Genomic DNA, 27,841 nt, shown 5'->3' with positions numbered 1-27,841 from the left:
TATATGGATGACAAATATGCTCATGAAAATGTGTTCAACACTGTAAACCATTAGGGAAATTCAAATTAAGACCACAATGTGATATCACTTCATACCTGTCAGGATGGCTAAAATTAAAAACAGTGACATCACCAGATGCTGATGCTGTCGAGAATGTGCAGTTTCAATGGCCCATAAAAGTAGAAAGGAAGGCAGAAGAGTTGGCTGTCAGTGTTGCAATGCCAGAAGGCTACAACCCATGTTTGCCGGCTTTGAGAATGGAGGAAGGAGCCAGGAGCCAAGGACTAGGGGTGGCCTCTAGAAGTTAGAAGAGGCAAGGACACAGACTCCCTACAGACTCCAGAAAGGAAGGAGTAACATCCCTGCTGTTAACCCTGATGTTAGCCCCAGCGAGATCCAGGTCAGACTTCTGACTTACTGAACCGTAAGATATGATATTTTGTTATTTTGAGCAACTAAGTTGGTGGTAATTTGTCACAGCAGCAAATGGAAAACTAATACAGTATGATTCCATTCATATGGCATTTTTGAAATGACAAAGTTACAGAAATGGAAAACCGATTAGCAATTGCCAGGGGTTAAGGAGGTGAGAGGGCAGTGGGATATGGGTAGGCTCTAAAAGGGCACCATGAGGGATCCTGCAGTGGTGGAGTGTATCCATGTCAGTATCTGGCTTGTGACATTGTACTACAGTTTCCTAAGATGTTACCCTCAGAGGAAACTAGGTAAAGGGTACATGGGGGCTTCTCCGTATTATTTCTTTTTTTTTTTTTTAATTTTAAATCTTTTTTTTTTTAAGATTTTATTGATTTATCTGAGAGAGAGAGAGAGAGCACAAGCCGGGGAGAGAGGCAGAGGAAGAGGGAGAGGGAGAAGCAGATTCCCTGCTGAGCAAGGAGCCTGACGTGGGGCTCGATCCCAGGACCTTGGGATCATGACTTGAGCTGAAGGCAGCTGCTTAACTGACTGAGCCACCCAGACGCCCCTCTCCATTTTATTTCTTATTAGAAACAGCATAAGACTCTAAAATTATCCCCAAAATTTAATTTTAAAAATCTAACTATGTTTAATAGCTTCTATTGGGTAAGAGGCAAAAGCCGCAGAACTTGTATTATCTCTGGACGCTCACACTCTGCCAACTTTTCCACCTACACGATCCTCTCTGATCCTGGGCAGGGAGTATCCTTGCCCCCAGTCTGTAGTGAGGAGCCTGAGGCTCACAGGTGCTAAGCAACTGGTGCAGATCATCACGGGTAGAAAGGAGTGAAGGGACTTCTCCCGGTCCCACCCACCCTCGCCTCACCAGCCACATTCAGGCTCCAGCTCCTAAGCCCCTACTTGTGGTTGGTTCTGAGGACTGGACAGAACAGGGCTCCAGTGTGCCTGGTGCCAGGCAACGGCGGGGATGGGGTGCTGGGTGGTTAGCCTGGAGGGCCAGTGGGGGCTGCTAAGATGGTCTCAGCCTGCTTTGCAACCCGGCTACAACCAGCCCTGAACAGCATTACCAGATCTATCTAGAGTATTCTTGAGGTATTGAAGAAATGCCTCAGTCGAGATCTTCCACAGCAATAACCTACCTATAAAAAGGGCAGAAGAAAGGTTTTCCTCTATTCTAATAACAATTTGGCAATATATGATGAGGCTGAAATTGATACATCCTACAACTCAGCATTTCCACCCCTAAAGACTTACACATGTCCACAGTGAGACATGCATGCAAGTTCATGGCTATCTTAACTCGGATAATGGTTTTGACACATATTTGTCAAAAACTCTTCAAACTTGACACAAAATCTGTGCATTTTATTATAGCAAATTAAACCTTTTTAAGGAAAAAATTAAAAACAACAATGCTCACGGCAATTATGTGGGAAACAAAGGCAAAAGAAAAAAACTAAATTTCCTTACTACTTCCAGTCCATTAATAAGTCCTTAAAACAGGTGGAGGGACCTTCCTCTGGTAGCTCAGCCTCTTGATGTTGACACTTGGCTAAGGGCAAAAGGCAATCTTGGCTTAACATCTCTGGACCCCCCGGGATCCTGTGAGTCTACTTTAAACAAATGGAAATTCCTTTGGAAACTTCCTTTGTCTCTACCCCAAGATATGTGTTGGCAGTCATCTCGCAAGCCTAACAGCCACTGATACACATCTGAAGGGTATCAAGACTGAGGTTTTCACTAACAGCAATAAAAGACCTTTTCCTAACAATAGCTAGCCCACTCAGGGTCCTGGAAACCTTGTTTCCAAAATACCTGGGAAGCTTGTGCTGTCCCTAACCCCCTCCCAACTTGAAAGTATATAATCAGTCACTCCTCAGGACCTCAGTACAGCTTTTCCCGCCCACGGGTCCTGTCCCTGTGCTTTACTAAAACCACCTTTTTCACCGAAAACGTCTCAAGAATTCTTTCTTGACTGTCTGCTCTGAACCCCAACATTTCCGCATCAGCAACACTGTTTGTAACAGAAAAACGTAGAAAACTCTAAATGCCCAATAAAAGGAGACCGGATAAATAAACTACGGTGTATCCACATATTTGCCTATGAAGATAAATAAACTAGGGCAACACTGTTCAACCCAGATGAGTCTAGCAAACAACACAGAGTGAGAAAGCAAGCTGAAAGAAAGCACACTATTTATATAAAATGTTACCACGTGTGCATAGCACCAGCTGCTAGTGTCCTGCTCAATGCTAGGTCCCCCTTTTCCTTACAAATGGGACGCGATCTCATTCAGTGAGCAACCACACTTGATTTGTCACTCTTCCTTGAAGCTCGGAACAGCCAGGGAAACCCAAGCAGAAGTCAACAGTTCGGGGCTTCACATAACGCTATCATCTTCTTATGGCCTAAAAAGGGTAGACTCAGCTAGCATGAAACTGGTTGTATTTTGTCCTTCCTCATTCCTTCTTCTTGGAATGCAAATGAAATGCCCAGAGATGCAGTATCCATTTAGAGACAATGAGCTCTAAAACCATATAATAAAAATGACGGAATAAAGAGCCGGGAAGAGCCAGGTCTCTGACCACATCATGGAGCCTCTGTCCCAACCCCGGCCTGGCTACCCTCAGACTGCTTGCTATAGGAGAGAAATATCCTCCTTTTGGTTGAGCCACTGAAGTGAGGTTTTCTGTTACATGCAACCAAAAGTAAACCCTACCTGACATGGTGTCAAACAACACTGTAAAGCGTCACCAATACAATTATGTGTTGTCAACGGGTAGAGATGCGTGGGAATTAAAACACCTAGTGTGGGGGAGTGGTTTTCTCTGGGGGAGGTGAGGCAAGGGGAGGAGACTGGAGTGGGGAGCAATGGGGGGCTTCAATGGGGGAAGGTGTGAGGCTCCCCAGTCCTCCTCAAAAATCAGACACGTCGAATTGGTGGGGTGTATCAGGAGATGTGCTCAGAATGGCTTGGACTCCTGCTGGTTAAGGTTGCACCCTAAAGACTGAGTCCATAGGCCCGAGGTGGGGTGTGGGCTTCTATAGTTTGAAAAAGCTTCCTAGCTGATTTTCTCCTTGTCCTCCTAGCCAAAATGCTTATGAGCTTTATATCCTACAATTCACATTATAAAATACTTATTTAATTTCCAAATATAAAATTACATCATGATACTAAATGAACAGACTTTTAAAAATGATATAATTCCCCCCTGGACCCTGGGGATTCTGCTGTGCACCCTGGGGAGACATGTTCTACTCTGCCCAGCCCTTCTAGAAAGACTATATAATCATCCCCATGTCTTCCAGAACCCAAAAGTCCATGCTCCCTGCAGACTGGACAGTAAGAAGCCATAATTTGTTTGGGCACGTCCAGTATTCTCTGAAATACACATTTGTGTAGCTGGAGGGGCTACTTCATGGGGGCACAGACAGCTCAGGCGTCAGGGAATGGCAGATGCACAGGACAGAACCCACTGGTATAACTCATTTTTACAAAAGACTCTATATTGCCTCTGGACCCGTTTCTAGGCTGATGCCTGAGGACACTCACAGCCAGAGTCAGGCACAGAGCTGGGAGGTTCACCCTCAATCTGGAACCACACTGAGAAAGTGTCCCACCCCCCTCTCCCCTTCAGACAGAATCTGTTTTCTGCCCAGATGGGGCCCCAGAATTACCTATCTGCCCTTCCATTCAATCGGTGGGGATTTGGAGTTTCAGAAATGTGGAGCACCACACTCCAAGTGTCCCTGCAAGTTAATATCAAAACTGGGATGAGAACTTCTATCTCTGTATTCCCAAAGTGGTTATATTTTTCAACGAATGCTTTAGATGGAATGCTAAATCTAATGAGCTTCCTTTTTCCTTTGCTCCAAAACCTTCAAAGAACATTGTTTTTTCATCGACAAATCTTCAAATCATGAGGCAGAATTGTAAAAAGGCTTAAGGGCTGGTTTCACTTCCTGTGTGGAGGCATTACCATTAAGTACTGCAGCAAGTGGAAAACCAGCCCCGCAAAGAGGCAGCACTTGGGAGTCCGTGAATATTTATCACCTCACTGTGCATTCACTAAGTAGCTCAGGGACAGAAAACAACTTTCAGCAAGTTTGAGTCCATGTTCTAATATTCTCCACTAAGACAGCTTGTTCTGACTTGTAAAGAAAAGATCATTTTCAAAAACCATAATGAGGCCAGTCTACTATTCGGCGCTGGAGCAAGCCCTAAAGCTTAAAATAGCAAAACAATAGCTTCTCCAAGATAAACAAGGCTTTCCTTTGTGTGTCTAATGAGAGGCAAGACCACAGCGAAGGCAGATTCTACGTACGATGTTTACTGTCCCTGAACACTGAGGTAACTGGAGCTCCCCCAGCCCTCCAAAAAAGCAGATTATACAAAAAGAGATCTGTCCGGGAGCATTTGCCTGATTGTCAAATGCCAACCTGAGACCTATGTCCTGAGGGTGAGCCCCCTTCCCGGGTGAACTAGGGCAGGGCTCTAACACTGTGATGATCAGATCTGGCTGGGACCTTGGCCCACACTCCAGGCGCCAGACAGAACCTTTGAAGGAAACGACTGAAAAATACCCAGAAGACACATTAATGACTGGGTACAAGGAGACACAGGAGCATAGAACTTGCTCTCACGAAAGTCTATAAATTGAAATGAAGTGAAATGGGTTTTCTCCAAGCAAAAGTCTCTCAAACATTCTTAGTTTTTGGTGTAAAACTTCTAAAAGATCTTGGTCCAAACATAAAGTCAACATCCGTCCCCTCTTTCTTTCTCTCTCCCCCTCTGTTCTTCCCCAACCACCCCCAAGACTCATGGAAAATCCATTTTACCATTAAGTGAAAGAACCCTGTAGGTTTCCCTATGACATGTATAAGACATAATCACCCTTTCTTCATTTACCACTTTCAGATTTTATTTATTTGACAGACAGAGAGAGAGAGAGAGAGAGCGCACATGTGCAGGGGGAGGGGCAGGGGCAGAGGGAGAAGCAGGCTTCCTGCTGAGCAGGAAGCCCAACCCAGGGCTCAATCCTAGGACCCTGGGATCATGACCTGAGCCGAAGGCAGATGCTTAACGGACTGAGCCACCCAGGAGTCCCGTTTATCACTTTAAAACACCAGGAACTGAGGACGTCACCTGGACGTGGCAGCCTAGGGCTTCCCCTTCAGGTCATGCCCACAGATCCTAATGGAATTCTCAACCCTTGCCAGGCTGCGTTTTCAGCCTCAGCTGGAGGCAGAAGGACTAGAACCCGGGTGAAGAGACAGAATAAGTTACTTCCCAAGTCAGGGGTTAGCACATGCCCCGAGTGTAGGAGGCAGAGGAGTCTGGGCTTCCCTCAGGGTACCTGGGGGCTGGCTCAGCCCTGCCACCAAACAGGAAGCGTCTGGAAGCCAGGAGTGCATCTGGAGCTCTCTGCCCGCGCGCTCACAGACTACCCGCACACACGCACGCACACACTCAGACACGTACACAGTTAATCCAAGAAACAAAGCCTCATTTTGTATCCACTGCAGCCAGAAGGCTTCACTTGGGAAACCTAGTTTTAGCTGATAAAAAAGAAAGGGATTATCTGGATACTTACATTCAAAACCCACACAACCAAAAACAACTGCAACAACAAAAACAAACCACACCCACTCTGGAGTAGTGTTCTGTGGGAAAAGTTGAGGAGGACTTGGACTTCATTTTTATACCTTCCTGAGAGGCACATGACAGGAAGCTATTCCTGTACTATGCTAAGCCTGAACTCAACGAGTGGAGGTAACAGGTGAGGCGGGGTGGGAAGAGTGGCAGCAAGGCAGGCCCTGCCTCCTGGGACAAGCCACAAGTGACCAGCGTGGGTTTTGCAAGCCGAACTCCTAGGACCAAAGCCCTAAAGAGCGGCGACAAGGACCTGATCGCTCTAGGGCTCTAGGACCCCTTCACTGACGGGCTCTGACTGGTGGAGGTGGCTCACAGCTCTGTTCTCGTATTTCAGGCTGCAACTTAGGATGCATTTCAGCGAGAAAAGAACCTTTCCCCCCAACACCCTTTGTCTAGGAAAAACACTAGCCCAAAGTGTGAGTCCAGAAGAATGGAGGAGAACCAACAGCAGTGATGGCTGATATTTCTGGAGCATTTACCACTTGTCCTTAGCTCATTTCATCCTCCTGCCTGTTCTGACTAGTGAAGAGACTCATGGTACCAGAGAGGAAACTGATGTCCTGAGTTACCCATGGCCCCCAGGGCTCCCCAGACACCAGTCAGGTGGGACATGAAGCCCAGCTTGCTGCCTACCCAGCCCCCCTGTTAACATTTTCATCCCAGTCCCAAGAAACTCCTGTGGTGAACCTGCTTTTTTCCATCTTTTATAATCATTAACCTCCTACTGAGATGCATACCAACCCAGAGCCATGTGCTTTGGGTAAGATTAAACTAGAGACAATGGGCCAAAGTCAAGGCACTCAGGGTCACAACTAACAGGGAATCAGGCAACCTGCCTCTGGCAAGGAGTTGCTATCTCTGTGTTAACATGAAAAATCAGCTTTTGACCTTTTTTTCCCTCTAGTTGGAATAGTTAAGAAAATATAAAATGTCAATATTGCTCTATTGAGTTAATATAGTCCCCAAATCTATCTTCTTTCAATGCCCTAAGTTTCCTAGTAATGAAATCACTTTGGCATCACGGCAAAATATAAGACTGTTTTGCAGCAATTCTGTGTCTGGGTGAGCCAACAGGAGCAGAGAAGGGGGAGGAGCACACAGTGAGACCCACAGAGGCCTGGCCCTCTGATACCATCCAGATACTGAGCATCTGACATGGGTGAAGCACTGCAGCCAGAAGGCTTCACTTGGGAAACCTAGTTTTAGCTGGTAAAAAGGAAAGGGATTATCTGGATGCTTACATTCAAAACCAACAAAACCAAAACAAATGCAACAACAAAAACAAACCACACACCATCAGGTAGTGAAAAGTGTTCTGAGGACATTAAATTCAATGGAGAGAGAGAGAGAGAGAGAGAGAGTGTGTGTGTGTGTGTGTGTGTAACTCTGGTTGGTATGGGAGGGAAGCCCTCTTCCAGGGCATCTGAGCTGAAACCCAAGAAGGAGCCAGCATGCAGAGATCTTGGGGAAAAGATTCCAGCCAGAGGGAATATCCACTGCAGATGAGCTAGACAGACACTTGTGGCTGGAGCAGTGTGAACATGAAACAAGTGGAAATGGGGCAAAGGGGGTGGGAGACTCTTCACACCCTTGCAAACCCTGGGGGGAGTGGGAAGCCACTGGAGAATTTTAAACAAGGAGACAACACCATCCAATTCTTTACAATTTCATCCTGGCTATTAGGTAGGAAGCCACGGTTACACCTATGTGTTCATTTATAGGTAGGGGGGATCCGATACCCTGGCTCAGCTTTTCTATCCGGTAACATGTTCCCAGTTCATGGACATCTAAAGATTCCACCTGTTCATAACCATCTCTGACTGGTAACTCACTGGCCCTGCTCCTCAGATTATCTGAAAATTATTTCTAAAAATAAAACTGAAAAATTATTGTTAATTTTGAACATATCTGTGTTCCAGTCGTCACTTTCAAAAAGGGGATCGGAATGACTTTTTAAAAACTATTTATTTTTAAAATGTGCCCTGCTTACTTCCAAAAAGCATTTGAGGCCATTGTCATAAAGCTTGTAAACAACAGAACAACTTCAAGTTCTCTCAGGGAAAATATTTACAATATATTGTAACATGCGTTCTGGCATTCCATAAGCTTGGGAGGGAAACACTAACATTGAAGGGTTTTAAAAGCCCAATTTGGGGGCGCCTGGGTGGCTCAGTTGTTAAGTGTCTGCCTTCAGCTCAGGTTATGATCCCAGGGTTCTGGGAAGGAGCCCCGCATCGGGCTCTCTGCTGGGCGGGAAGCCTGCTTCTCCCTCTCCCACTCCCTCTGCTTGTGTTCCCTCTCTCGCTGTGTCTCTCTCTGTCAAATAAATAAAATCTTAAAAAAAAAAAAGCCCAATTTGTTCTAAGGATTGAGTTCGGCTACACATACTGTTTCATGATGGACTAAGTCCTTCACTTTTATATTTCTCCTCCTCTATCCTCTCCCTGGCCCTCTAGAGAGCCGCCCTTTGCCTGGTTTCACTGCTCACTGGCTCCCCCATCCAGAGACTGAGCAGAAAAGGACAGATTGGAAAGTCTGATGACACTGGTTCAGCAGTTTCAGTTCTGTGTGCGTGTGTTTCTTTGTGGGATGGTGTTTGTGTGTATGCATCTGTGTGTGTGTGTTTGGGGTTCTGGGTTAAAGTGAGATGTAAATTTTAATTAGGTTTATCCATTCCTCTCCATTGTATACAAACACATCCCTCATGTTGACCCTCTTTCTCTCTCCCTCTCTCTCTAAAATCTTAAAACCGGACAAAGGGTCTAATTTCCATTTTTAGTCTCTACCCATAACATTCTTACTTCTGTTCTAATTCTGCCAGTGAGAATCCCATCCTTTAAGCTTTCACAAGGTAAGATGTAACACTGTCAGACATCTCACTGGCGAATTCAAGATAAAAGGCAAAAGGTAAGGTGCCTGGGTGGCTCATTCGATTAAGGGTCGGACTCTTGATTTTGGCTCAGGTCATGATCTCAGGGTCATGAGATGGGGCCCCGCATTGGGGTGGGCATGGAGCCTACTTAAGATTCTCTCTCTTGGGGCACCTGGGTGGCTCAGTCAGTTAAGTGTCTGCCTTCAGGTCAGGCCATGATCCCAGGAGTCCCAGGATCAAGCCCCCATCAGGCTCTTCGCTCAGTGGGGAGTATGCTTCTCCCTCTGCCTCTCTCACTCTTTCTCTCAAATAAATAAATAAAATCTTAAAAAAAATTCTTTCTCTCCCCTCCCTCTGCCCCACCCCCCAGCTCTCTCTCTCTTTTTCTTAAAAAAAAAAAAAAAAAGGCAAAACGTCGAAGAAAAAGTGGAGAAATTTTAAATTTTTTCCTGCTGGGTGGGTTTTAGCGAACTTTTATGATTATCTGACTAAAGCTAATTGCTACAAAAGGTTTTTGATAATGTTTTTTTAAAAATTTAGAGAAACACACCATTTTTAAATATCTTATAAGCACCAAAACAATCGTTTCGGTTGCTTTTCTCCTAATTTTCACCACATTCACTACCTCCAAGACTATTTATGGTCAGTCCTCAGTAGTAGCAAAATAGAATGGGTTTGCAGCAGATTATAAAAAACAGGATCTGGCAGAAATGCTGAAGAATTTTTTAGGGTTTGGTGGGGGTGGAGAATGGAACTGTTTCAGTTCTTGGATTGGTTTTGGCTTTTGATGTTTGCTTCAAATTGCTATGTGACCCCAAATTATAAATTGCTATGTAATTTAATGTGTAACAAGAGGGTTCACTGTTTAAGAATTTTTTGAGCAACTGAGCTTTCAAAGGAAAACCTCAAAGGAAAACATTTTAAGTAAATTCCTTAACTATAAATTGAACTTTCCAGGTATTCTTAAAAAATAACTTTGACTGTAATTAGGTAAAAGCTATTCAGCCATGTTCACCGTCAAGAGACAAAAACCACATGCTGAATGGAAATAGAAAACTTTTAACTAAGAAAAAATGCCAGGGATGTGTTTATTCAAAATATCCCCCCTCCATTTCTTTTTCTTTTTGGCAAAGGCTGGTTAAGTTTCTCCCAGCTTCCTCAAGAAATGCATCAGCGATCAAACTTAAAACTTGTTAATTACTTAGCCTCCGAACAGGCTGTTGACGCAGAATGGAACCCGCCTTACCTTGCCTCCACTTATCAATCTAGAACCTTATATTGGAATGTGACCGAATCGGGACAAACCTAGATGCTGTCCAAGCACATTAGATTCTGTTCAGCAATAACAGGGGTTAAAAGAATGCTTCCCCTGTGTCCAGGGTCCCCACATTCACAGGGTGTTCCTGCAAAGAGGTACTAACATTACCTATAAGAGCCCAGTGGGAGCAGACTGGACGGCTGTCCCTCCCTGGCGGACTCCCGTCCTTGGTCGATCGCAGCACCAGGAATGTGACCCCAACTCCCCAGCCTGTTCGTCTCCCGGCACCGGTCCCTCGGGAGATGGGGCCCGCGGCTCCCAGAACTACTGCCAGAGCCGGGGTCCAACCACGCAACGATGTCTAGAGGGAGGTTTTCAGCGCATTCCGGACCAGACCTGCGACCAACATTCCTCTGGAGCGGAAACTTCGGAACCTGCAGCGGGCCGGGCGGAGCTCGATTTCCTCCTCTGAGGTACGGGGGAGCCCTCGGTGCCCACTCCTACCCGACTCCACCGGGACTCGCGTCCACGACCCATACTGGGTGCTCTGTCAGTGGGCTGGTGGGGGCCCCTGCGCTCAACTTGCTGGCATGCCTGGGGCGTGCGGAGGTGTTTGCAAACTTGCCCAGCAGCCGGGCGCGCCCCCTCCCGCGAACTCCGAGGCGCGAGCCCCCGGCCCCCAGCGCCTGGCCCTGGGCCCCGCGCCCTCACCTCCGCTCCAGAACGCTGGGAGGAAGAACCACAGCAGTAGCCGCAGCAGGGCCCGCCCCATCCCGGGGCCGCGCGTCTGGAAATTTTCTCCCGATCGACGGACAGACGGCCGTCCCAAACCTGGCCAGTCCTGGGTCAAGCGCGCTAGCAAAGCTGCCTAGTGCCTGCTGCCGGGCAGCTAGCGCCGAAGTGCCGGGCCGACCCGGGGGCAGGAGGCGCCTAGGGCCGAAAGGGGCGGGTCGGGGGCCGAGTCCGAGCGGACCCGAGCCAGTTGGGGTGGGGAGGGGGCGGGAAGGAGGGCGGAGAGGCGCGCAGCCAAGGGGAAGGAACCCGGGCTGGACAGCAGGGGCGGGGAGGGGCGGGCCATGGGCCGAGCTTGGGCGGCCCGGGATGGGGGGGGGGGGGGGGGAAAGGGGGGGGACTGAAAAAGAGGGGGGGGGCGGGCGGAGGTGAGGAGGAGAAAGAGCCGTGGCCTCTGGGCGGGCCCGGAGTCCAACACGTGTAGGTGGGAGAGAGAGAGAGGGAGAGAGAGAGAGAAAGAAATAATGTTGGTGGAGAGTGGAGGGCTCCCGAGGCCTCAGCCAGACCCAAGAGGAGGGTCCAGCACCTTGCGGCCGCGGCGATCCCGCAGTCCAGACGTGCAAGACACAGAAAACCCTGGCGGCAACGTTCCCAGAGGCGAAGGCCACTGTGGCACCGCTTCCCACTGAGCGCCCCCTGGGTACCTGGCAAAGGTGTGAGACCCGGCCCTGGCATCGAGGAGCGCACTGCCTCCGGGATGAACCCTTTACTGCGCCCCAGTGAGGAGTCAAAGAGAGATGAGGCTCAGGGAGGGAGGTGAACATCAAGGAAAAAGTGCACAGCAGGAGTGGAAAAGCAGCTGGAAGCTATAAAGTGTGGAGGGGCCAAGAGGGCAGCAGCAGAGAAAGCTCATTATAAAAGAAATCAAGCCACTTTTACTAATAATTGCAACAGGAGCTTACACTTATATGTTTTCTTAAAGGAATCATTTTTAGGATTATTTTATCTTTAAAGATTTATTTATTTATTTGAGAGAGGGGGAGGGGCAGCAGGAGAGGGAAGAGAGAATCTTAAGCAGACTGCGTGCTGAGCCCCCCAGCCTGATGGCTCGATCCCATGGCCCTGAGATCACGATCTGAGCTGAAACCAAGAATGGGAGGCTTAACTGACTGTGCCACCCTGGTGCCCCAAGATTATTTTAATGTGATTCTTTTTGACAACATGAGCCAGATCATTGTCATTTCTCTGCTCAAAACTCTACAGTGTTTCCTTTTTTTTATTTAAAGATTTTTTTTATTCATTTGACAGAGAGAGACACAGCGAGAGAGGGAACACAAGCAGGAGGAGTGGGAGAGAGAGAAGCAGGCTTCCCGCGGAGCAGGGAGCCCGATGCGGGGCTTGATTCCAGGACCCTGGGATCACTACCGAAGGCAGATGCTCAAGGACTGAGCTACCCAGGCGCCCCAGTGTTTCCGTTCTTGCTGCATAAAGGCCAAAGGCCTACAAAGTCCTAGGGGACCTGGGCCCCTATCCTCTCTGATCTCATCTCCTTGCTCCATTTCCATTTATGCTGGTTTCCTGTCAGTCATTGAACCTTAGGCTGGCTGGCCTCTTTGGGTAGATTTGGTTATAAAGAGACAACCAACCCAAATGGATTTAGACAGGTTATTATTTATACTGACAGCAAAAGCAAAATCAGCATGGTGTCGGCTCCTTGTGTCCCCAGCCCCAGAGGAGGGCACCAGATCAGAGGGGCCAGATGTACACACTTGAGCAGTGGGGTGCTCTGCTGCTGAGCAGCCAACTCTCATCTATTGCCAAGCATTTTTATGGACTTAGACTGGAGCCTGCAGTTGTTCCTACAGGGGAGGGGGAGGCATGGAGCAAAGGAGATGGAAAGTCCTGTGCTCAACTAGACTATGGAGAAGGAAGAAAAATGGGCTTGCTGCAATCGCCCACAAGATAGGGATAGGAAACTGCTCACCAGGCTTACCTTCTCTTGTTCTGGGAGGAATCATACAGCAATCTCTCAAGACTTGGGTAAGACTACAATCAAGTCCTGCCTACATGCCTATGTGGAGATGTGCAAGGTCACCAGGGCATCTCAGCAGGGTCGTTCTAGAATTTTCTTGCTGTGGCTCATATATACTAGACACTCTGCCACCACAGGGTATTACACCAACTGTTTGCTCGGAATGCTCTTCCTCCAGACTCACACCCTCTTGGTTAACTCTACTCCTTCAAGTTTGCTCAAACCTCTCTTTCTTGATGAGGCCTACCTTGCATAAAACAGTTCAGTTCCAATGATCTATTTCTATGTGACATATCACCCCAAACACAGTGGAGATAAAACAACAACCATATATTAGAGTCATGGATTCTGTGGGTCAGAGATTTGGACAGAATGTAGGGGAGACAGTTTATCTTTGCTCTCCCATCTCTGCTGGGATCTTAGCCTCAAATGGCTGGGGACTAGAATCATCTAGAACAGGGGTCAGCAAACTACAGCCTGCCAACCTATCACCTGTTTTTGCAAATAAGGGTTATTGGAATAGAGCCATTTGTGGTGCTTTTGTGCTATGACAGCAGAGTTGAGTAGCTGTGACAGAGATCATATGACCTTGTGATCTGGCCCTTTAAGAAAAACTTGGCCAACCTCTGATCTAAAGGCTTGTGCTGGGATTTGCACTGGGATGACCTGAAGACTAGGGCTGCAGACCAGAGCACTTAATGAGGCTTCTCCATGGTGGCCTCACTGCAGTTGGAAGTCTTGCATGGTGGTTTGGGCCTCCAAGAGCAGGCATTCATTCTGGTGAACAAGGTAGAAGTTGTAGGGCCTTTTAAGACCTATAGCCTCAGAGGTCACCTAGCTCTACTTCACCAGACTCTCTTGGTGTAAGCAGTTACAACCCCACTCTCACAGGGACAAGCCATAGACCCCCACCTTCACCTCTCGATGATGGAAGTGTCAAAGAATTTGCAGCTATCTTTTATTACTTCCACAAATAGGAAAACATAGCTAAAATGTGGGATATCAGCTCTACTGTATTAATTACACACATACCATGCATCTAAATGACATTGGAATTTATTTTTTTTATATATTTGGGTTTTTTAATTTAAATTCAATTAATTAACATAGAGTATATTATTAGTTTCAGAGGTGGAGTTCAGTGATTCATCAGTATTATATAACACCCAGTGCTCATTACATCACATGCCCTCCTTAATGTCCATCACCCAGTTACCCCATCCCCCACCCAGCTCCCCTCCAGCAACCCTCAGTTTGTTTCCTATGTTTAAGAGTCTTTTATGGGGGTGCCTGACTGGCTCAGTCAGTTAAACATCTTCCTTTGGCTCAGGTCATGATCCCAGTGTCCTGGGATCGAGCCCCACCTTGGGCTCCCTGCTCAGCGGGGAGCCTGCTTCTCCCTCTCCCTCTGCCTGCCACTCCCCCTGCTTGTGCTCTCTCTCTCTCTCTCTCTGTCAAATAAATAAATAAAATCTTTAAAAAAAAATAGAGTCTCTTTTGGCTTGTCTCCCTCCCTTATTTCATCTTGTTATATTTTTCCCTCTCTTCCCCTATGTTTTGTTTCTTAAATTCCACATATGAGTGAGATCATATAATTGTCTTTCCCTGATTGACTTATTTCACTTAGCATGATACCCTCTAGTTCCATCCATGTCATTGCAAATGGCAAGATTTCATTTTTTTTTTTTTTAAGATTTTATTTATTTGACAGAGAGACACAGCGAGAGAGGGAACACAAGCAGGGGGAGTGGGAGAGGGAGAAGCAGGCTTCCCACTGAGCAGGGAGCCCGACGTGGGGCTCGACCCCAGGACCCTGGGATCATGACCTGAGCCGAAGGCAGATGCTTAATGACTGAGCCACCCAGGCGCCCCAAGATTTCATTTCTTTTGATGGCTGAGTAGTATTCCATTGTATATATACCACATCTTATTTATCCATTCATCTGTCCATGGACATATGGGCTCTTTCCATAGTTTGGCTATTGTGGACATTGCTGCTATAAACATTGGGGTGCAGGTGCCCCTTTAAATCAATATGTTTGTATCCTTTGGATAAATACCTAGTAGTGCAATTGCTGGGTCGTAGGGTAGCTCTATGTTCAACTTTTTGAGGAACCTCCATACTGTTTTCCAGAGTGGCTGCACCAGCTTGCATTCCCACCAACAGTGTAAGAAGGTTCCCCTTTCTCCGTATCCTCACCAACATCTGTTGTTTCCTGACTTGTTGATTTTAGCCATTCTGACTGGTGTGAGGTGGTATCTCATTGTGGTTTTGATTTGTATTTCCCTGATGCCGAGTGATGTTGAGCATTTTTTCATGTGTCTGTCGGCCATTTGGATGTCTTCTTTGCAGAAATGTCTGTTCATGCCTTCTGCCCATTCCTTGATTGGATTATTTGTTCTTTGGGTGTTGAGTTTGATAAGTTCTTTATAGATTTTGGATACTAGCTCTTTATCTGATAAGACGTTGGCAAATATCTTCTCCCATTCTGTAGGTTGTCTGTTGGTTTTGTCGACTGTTTCCTTTGCTGTGCAAAAGCTTTTTATCTTGATGAAGTCCAAATAGTTCATTTTTGCCCTTGCTTCCCTTGCCTTTGGAGATGTTTCTAGGAAGAAGTTGCTGCGGCCGAGGTCACAGAGGTTGCTGCCTGTGTTCTCATCTAGGATTTTGATGGATTCCTGACTCACAGTTAGGTCTTTCATCCACTTTGAGTCTATTTTTGTGTATGATGTAAGAAAATGGTAACCAGTTTCATTCTTTTGCATGTGGCTATCCAATTTTCCCAACACCATTTGTTGAAGAGACTGCCTTTTTTTCCATTGGATATTCTTTCTTGCTTTGTCGAAGATTAGTTGACCATAGAATTGAGGGTCCATTTCTGGGTTCTCTGTTCTGTTCCATTGATCTATGTGTCTGTTTTTGTGCCAGTACCATACTGTCTTGATGATTACAGCTTTGTAGTAGAGCTTGAAGTCTGGAATTGTGATGCCACCAGCTTTGGTTTTCTTTTTCGACATTCCTTTGGCTATTCAGGGTCTTTTCTGGTTCCATACAAATTTTAGGATTATTTGTTCCAGCTCTGTGAAAAAAGTTGATAGTATTTTGATAGGGATTGCTTTGAATGTGTAGGTAGCATCGACATTTAACAATATTTGTTCTTGGATTCCATGAGCATGGAACGTTTTTCCATTTCTTTGTGTCTTCCTCAATTTCTTTCATGAGTATTCTATGGCTTTTCTGGGTACAGAGCCTTTGCCTCTTTAGGTTTATTCCTAGGTATCTTGTGGGTTTTGGTGCAATTGTAAATGGGATTGATTCCTTAATTTCTCTTTCCTCTGTCTCATTGTTAGTGTATAGAAATGCAACTAATTTCTTTGCATTGGTTTTATATCCTGCCACATTGCTGAATTTCTGTATGAGTTCTAGCAATTATGGGGTGGAGTCTTACGGGTTTTCCACATAAAGTATCATGTCATCTGTGAAGAGTGAGAGTTTGACTTCTTCTTTGCCAATTTGAATGTCTTTTATTTCTTTCTTTTGTCCAGTTGCTGAGGCTAGGACTTCTAGTACTATGTAGGCCAACTAATATAGTATTTACACACCTGGTGTGGCCTTAGGATACTCTGAATGAGGGTGTGCTGAGAAATGGCTTCATCCCTCTTTCAGTGCCAGAGAGCCATTCATTCATTCACCATTCCACAGACATTGACTGAGCATGTGCTCAATTCCAAGTATAATATCAACACCTGGGACATATGCACAGCACCTCCCTCAGGAAGCCTGTCCCATGGACCCTCATGCTAGTCATAGCCTGGACTCACTCACTCAGCAGCCATTCACGGTCTTTCAGTCACGGCACCCTGGATTTCCTTAGCAAAACCATGGCTCCCACACTCACATTCCCTCCTGTCTCTGAGCCCTGAGGTGGGGTTCTCCTTCCTGCCTTAAGACCATTCCCTGTCCCTCCTCTCTAAAGTCTGTGGCTTTGATCGTTATGTTAACAGCCCTGCTTGCTGCAGTTATCTACAGACCCCTGGGGCTCTCTCTCTCATTCTTTGACGATTGCAGTACTTGCACCACAGTCACTCCTTCACAGTATCCTTATAGTAATTCTTGGTGGTTTCAATACCATATAATGACTTTCCAACACTACATATTCTAAGCTCCTTGACTTCTTGTCCTCCATTCAGTGTGCTGAGCAACATGTTGTATATGTAAGTGCTAAGTTCTTGAAATTTGCTGGGGAACTGGATGGTGCCAATAAAAGAGTCAACTCAGAATGCCCCATACCTTTTCTTTTTTTTTTTTAGAGAGAGTGAGAGCACAAGTGCCCAGGAGTAGTGGGGGGAGGGGCAGAGGGAGAGAGACAATCTCAAGTAGACTCCATGCTGAGCACGGCACACAATGTGGGGCTTGATCTCATGACCATGAGATCATGACTTGAGTTGAAAGCAAGAGTTGGATGCTTAACTGACTAAGCCACCCAGGCGACCCAATGCCCCATATCTTAAGGAAAGCACCAGCATCAGGGCACCTCGGTGGCTCAGTCGATTAAGCATCTGCCTTTGGCTCAGGTCATGATCCTGGGGTCCTGGGATCGAGTCTTGCATCAGGCTCCCTGCTCAGTGGAGAGCCTGCTTCTCTCTCCCTCTGCTGCTCCCCCTGCTTGTGCTCTCTCTGTCAAATAAATAAATAAAATCTTTTAAAAAAAGAAAGAAAGAAAGAAAGAAAAGAAAGCACAGCATCTTGTAGTTTCTTGAGCAACAAAGATGTTGCATGGAAGGGTCTCCATTCAGTGAGCTGAACAACATACCAGGAGTACAATGCATAGATCTTGAGGGGCTATGTTATAGGGAAGGTAATCCACTAGGAATCTAACACAAGTGTGCCATTGCACTTGTATAACTGCTAAGTGGCAGTTACACAGAAATCCATTGCTAAAGAAGACTCACCAGATCCAAATCCTACAGTTTGTTACAAAAAGAGAATATGGATGGAAACAACAATAAAATAACATGCATCATAGTTAAAGGTTATTTCATGGTAAGGGGGCCAGAGTGGTCAGGTACAGGATCCTTTGTCCTCCCTTCTGTAAGGCATGTGGCCAGATGCACTTTCTCTTTTGGATCAGGAACCACCTGGAACACCTTGGAAACAGGGAGCCCCAAATAGAGGCTCAGCTGGGAATTCTTATATTTTTGCTGGTTATCTAGACATATTTCCAAGGCATAACCAGCTTCAACAGCAGAGCCCTTTGGGTGTCTCGCTGAGACCGGGTGCAAATCATCTGTCTCACTGTTTTCAATAAACAAGGCTGACAAGCTGGTACGAATCTCCTTGAACCTCTACAAACCCATGATTACAAAGCAACATTATTAATCAGTATGCTTCATGCCCTGACCAGGAATCAGTGCCATGCAGGAACTTTAGCAAAATAGGTCAAGCTAATTCCAGGCCCTCATGGTACAATAGCTTTTGTAGTCGTTGCAAAATGAAATGGTACAAGTAAAAGTTTAATTCAGCACAGTGATTATTATAGCGAAATAAAGGCATTTCCTTTCGTGGTTTTGGGAACTCTTTTGTGAGAAAATCCATTCACTAGACTGAAAAACTTACTGAAAGTAAAATTGTCTAGCTCAGAAAAGGGATAGTACTATTTAAAGATGCCCCTCAGTGTATTGAACAATTGTATAAAACAATTGTTGGGCTTTCATAGTTTGTTAGGGAAGTGATGTTGTGCATGTCAGAGGATCCATTGGGTGTCCTGGAAAGAGTGGAAGTACAAGTATTCACGTGTTCCAATTTGTTATAAAAATGAGATGTGTATGTTTTCACCATGGTGAGAAAAAGTGGAAGTACTTTTGTCTGGCATTTGTAATTTGTTATGGGGCCGAGAGAATTCTGGAATGACACTTCATTCAGCCAGCAGGCTGAATTACATAGTAGAAAGCCAAGTGCCCAGTTCTTGAATTTTTTTGGGTATGATAATGGGGCATTTAAGATACCTCATTCTACGTGCTGAACAACAGATTGGAAATTGTCCAGCTCGTGTATCTGCACGTGTTTGCATGGCTGTGGTGGGGGTGGGGAGGGCAAATTCAGATTGTGTGTTTAAAAGGCTCAAATCACAGTCAGCAACATACAGGAAGTACAAGTATTGGAGTCAACAACAGTCAACAACATATGGGAAGTACAAGTATTGGAGCATATAAGTGACTGCATTTGGAGGGGTAAATGACAAACTGGAAGGACCAGTGTCCAACTTGCAGCTTTTGGAAACCTGAGATGGTGTTGATAAGATATTCCTTCACCATGCTGAACAACATCTGGGATGTGCAAATATCTAGACGTTAGGATTCACCGAGGCACTGAGATGGTGCTTAGCAGAGTCTCAGATCAGCATAAAACATTCTGATGTACAAATGTCCAACACTTGAAGACTGGGGGACATTGAGATGGTGGATGTAGGGGATTATTCAGCATGCTACAGAACATAGCGGAAGCACAGAAATTTAGATTTTGTAGTTTAATGGGAAACTGAACTGATGCTTGTAAGCAACTCCATTTAGCTTCTTGAACAAAAATACTAGTAGCTGAAGTATTTTGCCTTTGTAGTTGTAGGGGAATTGAGATAGTTCATGTAAAAGACTCCATTTTGCTTGCCAAAACCATTCTTTAAATAAGAAGTTTCTAAGTCTTATAGTTTGTTGGTGGAATGGGGACAGTAAGGATATGAGATTGCATTCGCTGAACCACATACTGAAATTACAGGGGTGTTGTTTTGGTGGTTTCTCAGGAAAGGCTGCTGTCTGGTGATCTGCCAGGTAGCAGACAATAGAAAATCTGATTGATAATAGTTTTTGATTGTCTGTTTGGAAACTTGTATTTCTGTCATCTCTTTGCATTCTCTGTGCTCTTTGATGTGTTTGCTTGCCACTAAGAGTGCAAAGATTGTGTGTATGTGCACACGTGTGTGTGCTGGAGCTGTTGGACTGGTGTTTTTAAATTTAATATTTCCTTTTGACCCTTGGTTGATGTTGTAAAACCTAAGCTTGTAGTTCTTTTTGTATGGGTGAACATTTTAAAAGGGAGTACAAAAGGGGCACCTCGGTGGTTCAGTCAGTTAAACGTCCGACTCTTGGTTTTGGCTCAGGTCGTGACCTCATGGTCGTGGAATCAAACCCTATGTTGGGCTCCATGCTCAGCGTGGAGTCTGTTTGAGGTTCTCTCTCCCTCTCCCTCTGCCCCTGCTGATCCTTCTCTCTTTCTCTCTCTCTGAAATAAGTAAATGAATCTTTAAAAGGTAGTACAAGAGAGAAAAAAGACTTCCTCACAAAAGATAATCATCTTTTACAAAGGCTTGTTTGTCAATAACCCTTTCTGTATCTCTTTCTTTCAATTTGAGGGGAAAGCTCCACGTGCAACAATAAAGGGTTATTAAATCTTAAAAGCTATGCCCCTTACTTCAGCCACAATCTGCCCAGACAAGCTTTACAGCTAAGGACATGTAACAAAATAGTTAGAGTTAATCCAGCTATTAACTCCTCTTTAGGGTCCCCTCTTGCCTGAGAACCTTGCCAGGTCTTCTGGAAGGAACATCAAAAGAACCACAGCCGAGGACTGTAGCATAGATACAGAATAGACTGACATTGACAACATAAACTGCTGTCAACCTGTACTAAAGGACTGGGGTAGGATTTGTAGAGTCTTTAGTCTAGAAGCAGACAAATGCTGCAAAACCTACTTTAGCTTTAATTATGGGTAATATTCTACTTCTAGTGAGCATATCGAAAATCTTTTTCCTTCATCTCTAACCATCAATTTTACTGCCATACTTGTTCAAACTGGAATGAGACGTCCTTTAAATAGTATCTTGTACTAACTGATCCCTTGGAATTTAGAATAAGCAATCCCATAGAGTATAAAGTAGGTCATAAGCTAACAATGAAAACATATAATAAAGATTATGTTATGATTAATGATATATCTTGGTTAGTCTTATCTACAAAACTGCTCAGAATAATGGTAACATTGGTTAAATATTATACAAAGTGTGTTTACCCAGTTCTCTTCTTTCATAACTATAATTTTTTTCCCCATAGCTTCAATAAGAATCTGTCTTCTTTTTTACAAGGTTATAATTGGATAAATCAATTTGCAACCATGATCATGATGAAGAAGTCATTTAAGTATGATAAGAGCTTTATCAAAGAACAAGGTGGTATGTTTCTTTTTTTTTTTTAAAGATTTTATTTATTTATTTGAGACAGAATGAGAGAGAGAGCTCATGAGAGGGGGGAGGGTCAGAGGGAGAAGCAGACTCCCTGCCGAGCAGGGAGCCCGATGCGGGACTCGATCCTGGGACTCCAGGATCATGACCTGAGCCGAAGGCAGTCGCTTAACCGACTGAGCCACCCAGGCGCCCCCTTTTTTTTTTTTTTTTGAGTTTTGAGACTTCTTTATATATTCTGGTTAAAAACTATCTGTCAATAATGTGACTTACAAAATTATTTTCCAATCTATGGCTTGGCTTTTCTTTATCTTAACAATGTCTTCAGCAGAGCAAAAAGTGTTAATTTTGATGAGGTTTAGTTCACTATTTTTTTTTCTTTTTTGGATTGTGCTTTTGGTGTCTTATCTAAGAACTTTAAAAAAAAAAAACCACAGCTTTATATTTCAAAACACAGATATATTTCACATAGCATAACATTCTCCCTTTTAAACTACATAATTCAGCAGTTCTTAGTATATTTACGGACTTGTGCAACCATCACTGTTTTAGAGCATTTCATCACTCCAAAAAGAAACCCCATACCTATTAGCAGTCATTTTCTGCATCCCCATCCTCACCCTCTGTCCCAACCTCCAGCCCCTGGCAACCACTAATTTACTTCTGTCTCTGTAGCTCTGCCTATTCCAGGCCTTTTGTATAAATGGAATTATACAATATGTGGCCATTAGTGACTGGATTCTTTTATTAAGCATCATATTTTCAAGATTCATTCATGTTGTAGCATGTATCAATACTTCATTCCCTTTTGTAGCTGAATAATATTCCATTGCATGCATATGCCACATTTTGTTTGTCCAGTCATCAGCTGATGGCCATTTGGGTTACTTCCACTTCCTGGCTATTAGGAATAATGCTGTTACGGACATTCATGTAGAAGTGTTTGTGTGAGCATACGTTTTCAGTTCTCTTGGGTATATACCTGGGAGGAGAATTGCTGGGTCATATGGTAACTCTAGGTTTAAATTTTTTGAAGATCTGTCAAACTGTCTTACCAAGTGGCTGCACCATTTTGCATTCCCATCAGTAATGTGGGAGGGTTCCAATATTTCCACATTCTCTTCAACATTTGTTATTGTACAATTTTGGGTTACAGCCATCCTACTGGGTGTGAAGTGGTAACTCACTGTGGTTTTGATTTGTATTTCCTTGATGACTAATGATATTGATTATCTTTTCATGTCCATTTTTGGGGTCCATTTGTTTATCTTCTTTGGAGAAATGTCTATTCAAATCCTTTGCCCATTTTTAAATTGGGTTGTCTTTTTATGTTGAGTTATAAGAGTTCTTTCCATATTCTAGATAATAAATGCTGATGTATGACTTGCAAACATTTCCTCCCATTCTGTGGCTTGTCTTTATACTTTCTTGATAGTATCCTTTGATACACAAAATCATAAAAATTTTTATGAAGTCAAACTTATTAATTTTTATTCATTCCTTGAGCTTTTGGTGCTGTATCTAAGAAATCATTGTCTAATCCAAGGTCACAAAAATATACACCTATGTTGTGTTCTTCTGAGTGTCTTATAGTTTTACTCTTACATTTAAGTTTTTGATCCATTTTGAAAAACTAGTATAAAGTACAAATCAAGTTTCTCTCTCTCTCTCTCTCTTTTTTTTTTTTTTGCATACGGGTATCTAATTCTTCTGGCACTAATTGGCAAAAAGACTATCTTTCCTCCATTGAATTGTTTTGCAACTTCGTAAAAAAAAAAAAAAAAAATCAATTGGCTCCACTCCTTAAATGAAGACTGCACGTAGTGTCTTCCTTCCAAAGAGTACAATATGGAAAGGGGGAATAGTAATTTTAAAGTATATAAAGTAATAAGTTACAAATAGTACTTTGGCCAGGAGGCCACAGTTAAAATCAACACTAAGTCATGTGGTTGGTGTACATATGATGGGATGATATGGCACTTTATCTCTATAATCTTCCTTCCCCCAATCCATATCCCCAGTCTAATCAGAAGAAATACATCAGACAAATTCCAGTTGAAGAATATTATACAAGATACCTGACCAGCATTCCTCAGAACTGTCAAGGTTGTTATAAACAAGAGGAGGCTAAGGAAACACAGCGACTTAGATGTAATGTTGTATCCTGAATGGGATTCTGGAACAGAAAAAGGACTTTAGGTAATAACTAATGAAATCTGAATAAAGCATGGTTTTAAATTAATAATGTATTGATATTGGTTCATTAATTTTCATAAATGTACCCACCTTACATTTAATAAATGTAAAATATTAATCATAGAGGAAACTGAGTGTGGAATCTATGGGAACTCTCTGAACTATCTTTGTAATTTTTCTGATAAACTGTTCGAAAAAATAAAATTGATTTAAAAATATCAATTGCCTCTATTTGTGTGTATCTGTTTCTCAACTCTACCTGTCCCATGGATCTGTGTATCTAAATTTTCCCATATAACCCACTCTCTCTTTTTTTCAGCTTTATTGAGAGGCATAGTTGACAACTACAATTGTAATATATTTAAAGTGTATGACATGATGATTTGATATATACATTGTGAGAGGATTCTCTCCACCAAGTTAATTAACACATCTATCACCTCACTGATTTCCTTTTTTTTTTTAAGTGTTCTCTCCACTACTGTCCTTTTGACCAATGTAAGTCATATGGCCAAGGCCATCGTCAAAGTAGAAAGGGACTACAAAGTTACATGGCAAAGCTTATGGATATAGGGAGGCCATTAATTAGGGCCCTTAATGCAGTCTACCATGGATCTGAAGCCATTCTGACTCCTAACACTTTTTGTAGAAGATCTGTTTTATCTCTTCAAAAATGTATCTGAAATTCAGAGATAAGAGTTGGTGTACGTCTTTTCTCATTCACCGTTGGGCACTTGGTGGGTCCTTTCAATAAGTAAATCATGTCTTATAGTTCTGGACAATTTTGCTGGTTTTATTGATTCTGTGCCCTCTCTTTTTTCTATTCTCTCTTTTTGGAACTCCTGTTTGAATTTTGATTTCTTGGACCATTCTTCTTATTTTCTTGTATTTTCTTACCTATTTTCCATTTCTCTGACTTTTTGTCCTACTTTCTAGGAGATCTTCATTTTGTAACTGTTCTAGTGAATATTTTTCTTTCTATATTTTTAACTTCTTAGAATTCTTTTTTGCTCTGATTATTCCTATTTATGGTATACTTTCCTAGTTCACATTGCAATATCATTTAACTTCTCTTATCTATTTGAAAACCTTACTTTTCTTCCTGAGAAGCTGTCTTCTCTATGTTTATTCTCCCTTTACTCCAAGTTGCTTTTTATTGTTTTTTGTTGTTGTTGTTTTAAAGATTTTATTTATTTATTAGAGAGAGAGAAAGAGAGAGATCACAAGCAGGGGAGAAGGGTAGAGGGAGAAGCAGACTCCCCACTGAGCAGGGAGCCTGACGCGGGGCTCCATCCCAGGATTCCGGGATCATGACCTGAGCTGAAGGCAGATGCTTAACCGATTGAGCCGCCCAGGTGCCCCATTGTTTTTGTTTTTAATGTTAGAAGCTGTATTCATTTTTTAGGGCTGCTGTAACAAATTACCATAAACTGAGTGGCTTAAAACAACAGAAATTTATTCTCTCACAGTTCAGGAGGCCAGAAGTCCAAAATCAAAATGTCGACATGGTTGGTTCCTTCTGGAGATTCTGAAGGAGAAGCTATCCCATGTTTCTCTCCCAGCTTCTGGTGGTTGCCAGGAATCCTTGGTGTTTCTTGGCTTTTGGCAGCATGACTCCAACCTCTTCCTCCTTCACATGGCCATCTTCCTTCTGTATGAGTCTATGTCTTTGTGTCCAAAGTTTCTTTTTCTTGTAAGGATCCTAGTCACTGGATTAGGTTTAACTGTAGTCTGGCATAAACTCACTTTAACTTGACTATATTAGCAAAGACCCTATTTCCAAATAAGGTCACATTCTGAGGTTCCAGGTGGAATTTGTAGGGGAGGGTGGCTGTAGAAGCCACTAGTCAACATAGTACAGAAGTTTCCTTAGATGTGTGTTAATTCTTCATTGTCTCTCTGTTCCAGACGTCTTTTGCTGTGTAAAAAGTGACCCCAAATTTAGTGGTATAAAACAACAAACATGTTATTTTAATATTCTACAGAAATTGTGAGATAATCATAAATGTGGATTGCCACTAGGTTTGTGGTAATGTTACACAGCAAGAAATGACTAATACATAACCATTGTGAAATTAGATTCTGTGTCTTTTAATTTAATTGTATGGAAGAAACTTTGATATTGGAGAGAGTTATACTTCGTCATGCTGGGAGACCGTTCTGCTTGCCTTTCAAGGGGGCAGTCTGCCCTTGTTCCTTTGGTAGGAAACCTTAGAAGATAGAAATAGTGTCTGTCTCTGGAGTAAAGGGCAGGTTTGTTTATAGCCTTTGAAGACAGAGATTGTGTCTCCTTTTGAGCACAGGGCAGACGTTCTTACTGCTCATTACTAAAGGTTTTTCTAACCTCACTGTTCCTTTCCTGTGATGTAACCCAATGTGTATGCAGATGTCATGTGGCCTTCTTCACATCACTCTGTGGGAACTGGGGCTCAGGGTACTGGTTGGTACAATAACGCTGCTACTGCTGTAAGTAATACATTATCCTTCATCTCTGACCCAGGGGTTTTCTGGCTTCTACCGGCATTCATGGACCTGTGGCAGGCAGATACAGTAAAATTTCAAACCCCTCAGAGTTCTTGAAAAGCTATAGAGAATGATGTACAGCACATTTTACCTGTGGGAATTGGAAAGCATTTTTTTTTTTTTTTTTTTTTTTTCAGAGGGGGAAATGTAAAGACTATACAAAAATTACCTCCGAACCTATTAACGAGGCAAGTGAGAATTCAAGCTGCGTAGTTCTTCTTTCTCAGCATGTGGTGTTACTGCTTCTCAACCAACCTCAACTACTCACCCTTACTTGGTAAAGTCTCTATACCTGGAATTGGTTAGGCATGAATGATGGCTAAGAATACCTTGATCGTGGAGGGATTTTAGAAGGCACTACCTTAATTGTTGCTTGTTACGTTACGGGAACTGTCATCCCATCCACAGAATGACTGCTTGCTGCCATTTGTACCTAAGGTCCCCATTCTGTACCATACAATAACATATTCACTGTACTATGAAGTAGTCTATTACCGTCACCATTTCAAGTCTTGTGGCCTACTAATTTAGCGATTACAGTAATAGCAAAGAGAACCAGAGGCCTAAAATAGTAAAGGATTGCTGGTTAAAATCAGAATTGGGAAGCAAGAACTTGATATAAAATGTACTAACCAAACTAACCTGAGTTGCCTTTAAAAAAAAAAGATGGTTGAACACAATCTTTTATTTAGTTTCCATATGCCACCTACTCTCAATTTAATCTCTAATTATAGTTTTCTAAGATTGTTGTGTTTTTCTTGGGGGAAATGAGTTATTATTTGAAAAGGTAGCATTTAAATTGTGTAATCAAAAAATTGTAAACCTTGTGTTTGATAAAGAAAAATTTTAGATCAGAAATATGAACTCTGTCTTTAAGATGGGACAAGCTTTGATTAAATGAATAAAACCCCTAATTTCCTAGGTTTTTAGGCTTCCTGTTTGCTCAATGCAATTCAAAAATTGTTCCAGATCTTGCAACTGTTTTTTGCAAATACGTTGTGAGACATAAAGTTGGACCAGCCGGGCTAGTCATATGTTTGAAATGGAGAAGGCATTGGGTTTTATATGCTGTGGGGTTCACTTCCCTGAACTGTCCCAATACCCAAGGTCCAAGAAGGTAAGGGTTTGCTCAGCTGTGTATAAAGCCTGCCTTTTGTCATTTCAAATATGACCAGTAGTCTCAAAACTGAATACATTCAGAAAACATTATGTGATAGCTCATTAATTGTACCTCTTGTTATTCACTTACCATGTAAATGAACTGGTAACTGTCCCTGACTTTTTGGGTCCTTTTTCTTCAACCCTATAAAAATCAAGTATGATTTCAGGCATTTGAGAAGCAGCTTGTTTTCCCTGTCTCTCCTCTGCAGTAGTTAAAATACAGAAAACTTGGCTTTAACCAAAGTTCTTTTGTAGTTTCTGAGACTATGAAGTTGTCAAGTACTGGAGGTGGGATGGGGTCAGTTGTGGGCCCAGTGTAGGCCTGGTAGAGACTCAGATATAGAGCTCTGGGTAGGCCCAGAGAGGAAAGGGAGAGGGGAGGGAGCAGCAAGGGCTCAGAAGAGAGGAAGAACCTGGCATACATTTCACTCTCAGCTAAAATGGGTAGTCTAAGGCCTTATACTTATTAGACAGATAATGGAGACAGTAGTGGGCTGCTTCTGAGAAGGCCCCCAATGCTCCCTGCTTCTTCATATAATCCTCTCTCACCCCTGAATGTGACTTCCTTCTAACCCCCAAAGGTGAGGAGATGCCACTTTTGTGGGTAGACTATCTAAGATTGTGACTGACTTCTTGCGAGTAAACGCTATTGCCTTCTCGGCTTGCATGCTTTAATGATATTGGGGAACCCCATGTGGCAAGGAACCGTGGGTGGCCTCTAGTGCTGAGGACAGCCTCTTG

At 43.5% G+C, this 27,841-nt stretch overlaps 1 protein-coding gene across 1 annotated transcript in view; it reads right to left on the bottom strand.

Moving 5' to 3' along the window:
* Positions 1-11,013, bottom strand: part of MERTK (MER proto-oncogene, tyrosine kinase) — a 107,284-nt gene extending 96,271 nt beyond the window's left edge. Inside the window, exon 1 of the mRNA XM_021697385.1 lies at positions 10,937-11,013. Coding sequence (XP_021553060.1) covers positions 10,937-10,997 — 61 coding nt within the window. The 5' untranslated portion in view covers positions 10,998-11,013. The remainder of the gene's footprint in view (positions 1-10,936) is intronic.
* Between the last annotated feature and the right edge of the window lie 16,828 nt (positions 11,014-27,841).

The sequence above is a fragment of the Neomonachus schauinslandi genome, chromosome 10 (assembly GCF_002201575.2).
Source record: "Neomonachus schauinslandi chromosome 10, ASM220157v2, whole genome shotgun sequence".
NCBI lineage: Eukaryota > Metazoa > Chordata > Mammalia > Carnivora > Phocidae > Neomonachus > Neomonachus schauinslandi.
This window is presented reverse-complemented; position numbering and strand designations above follow the sequence as displayed.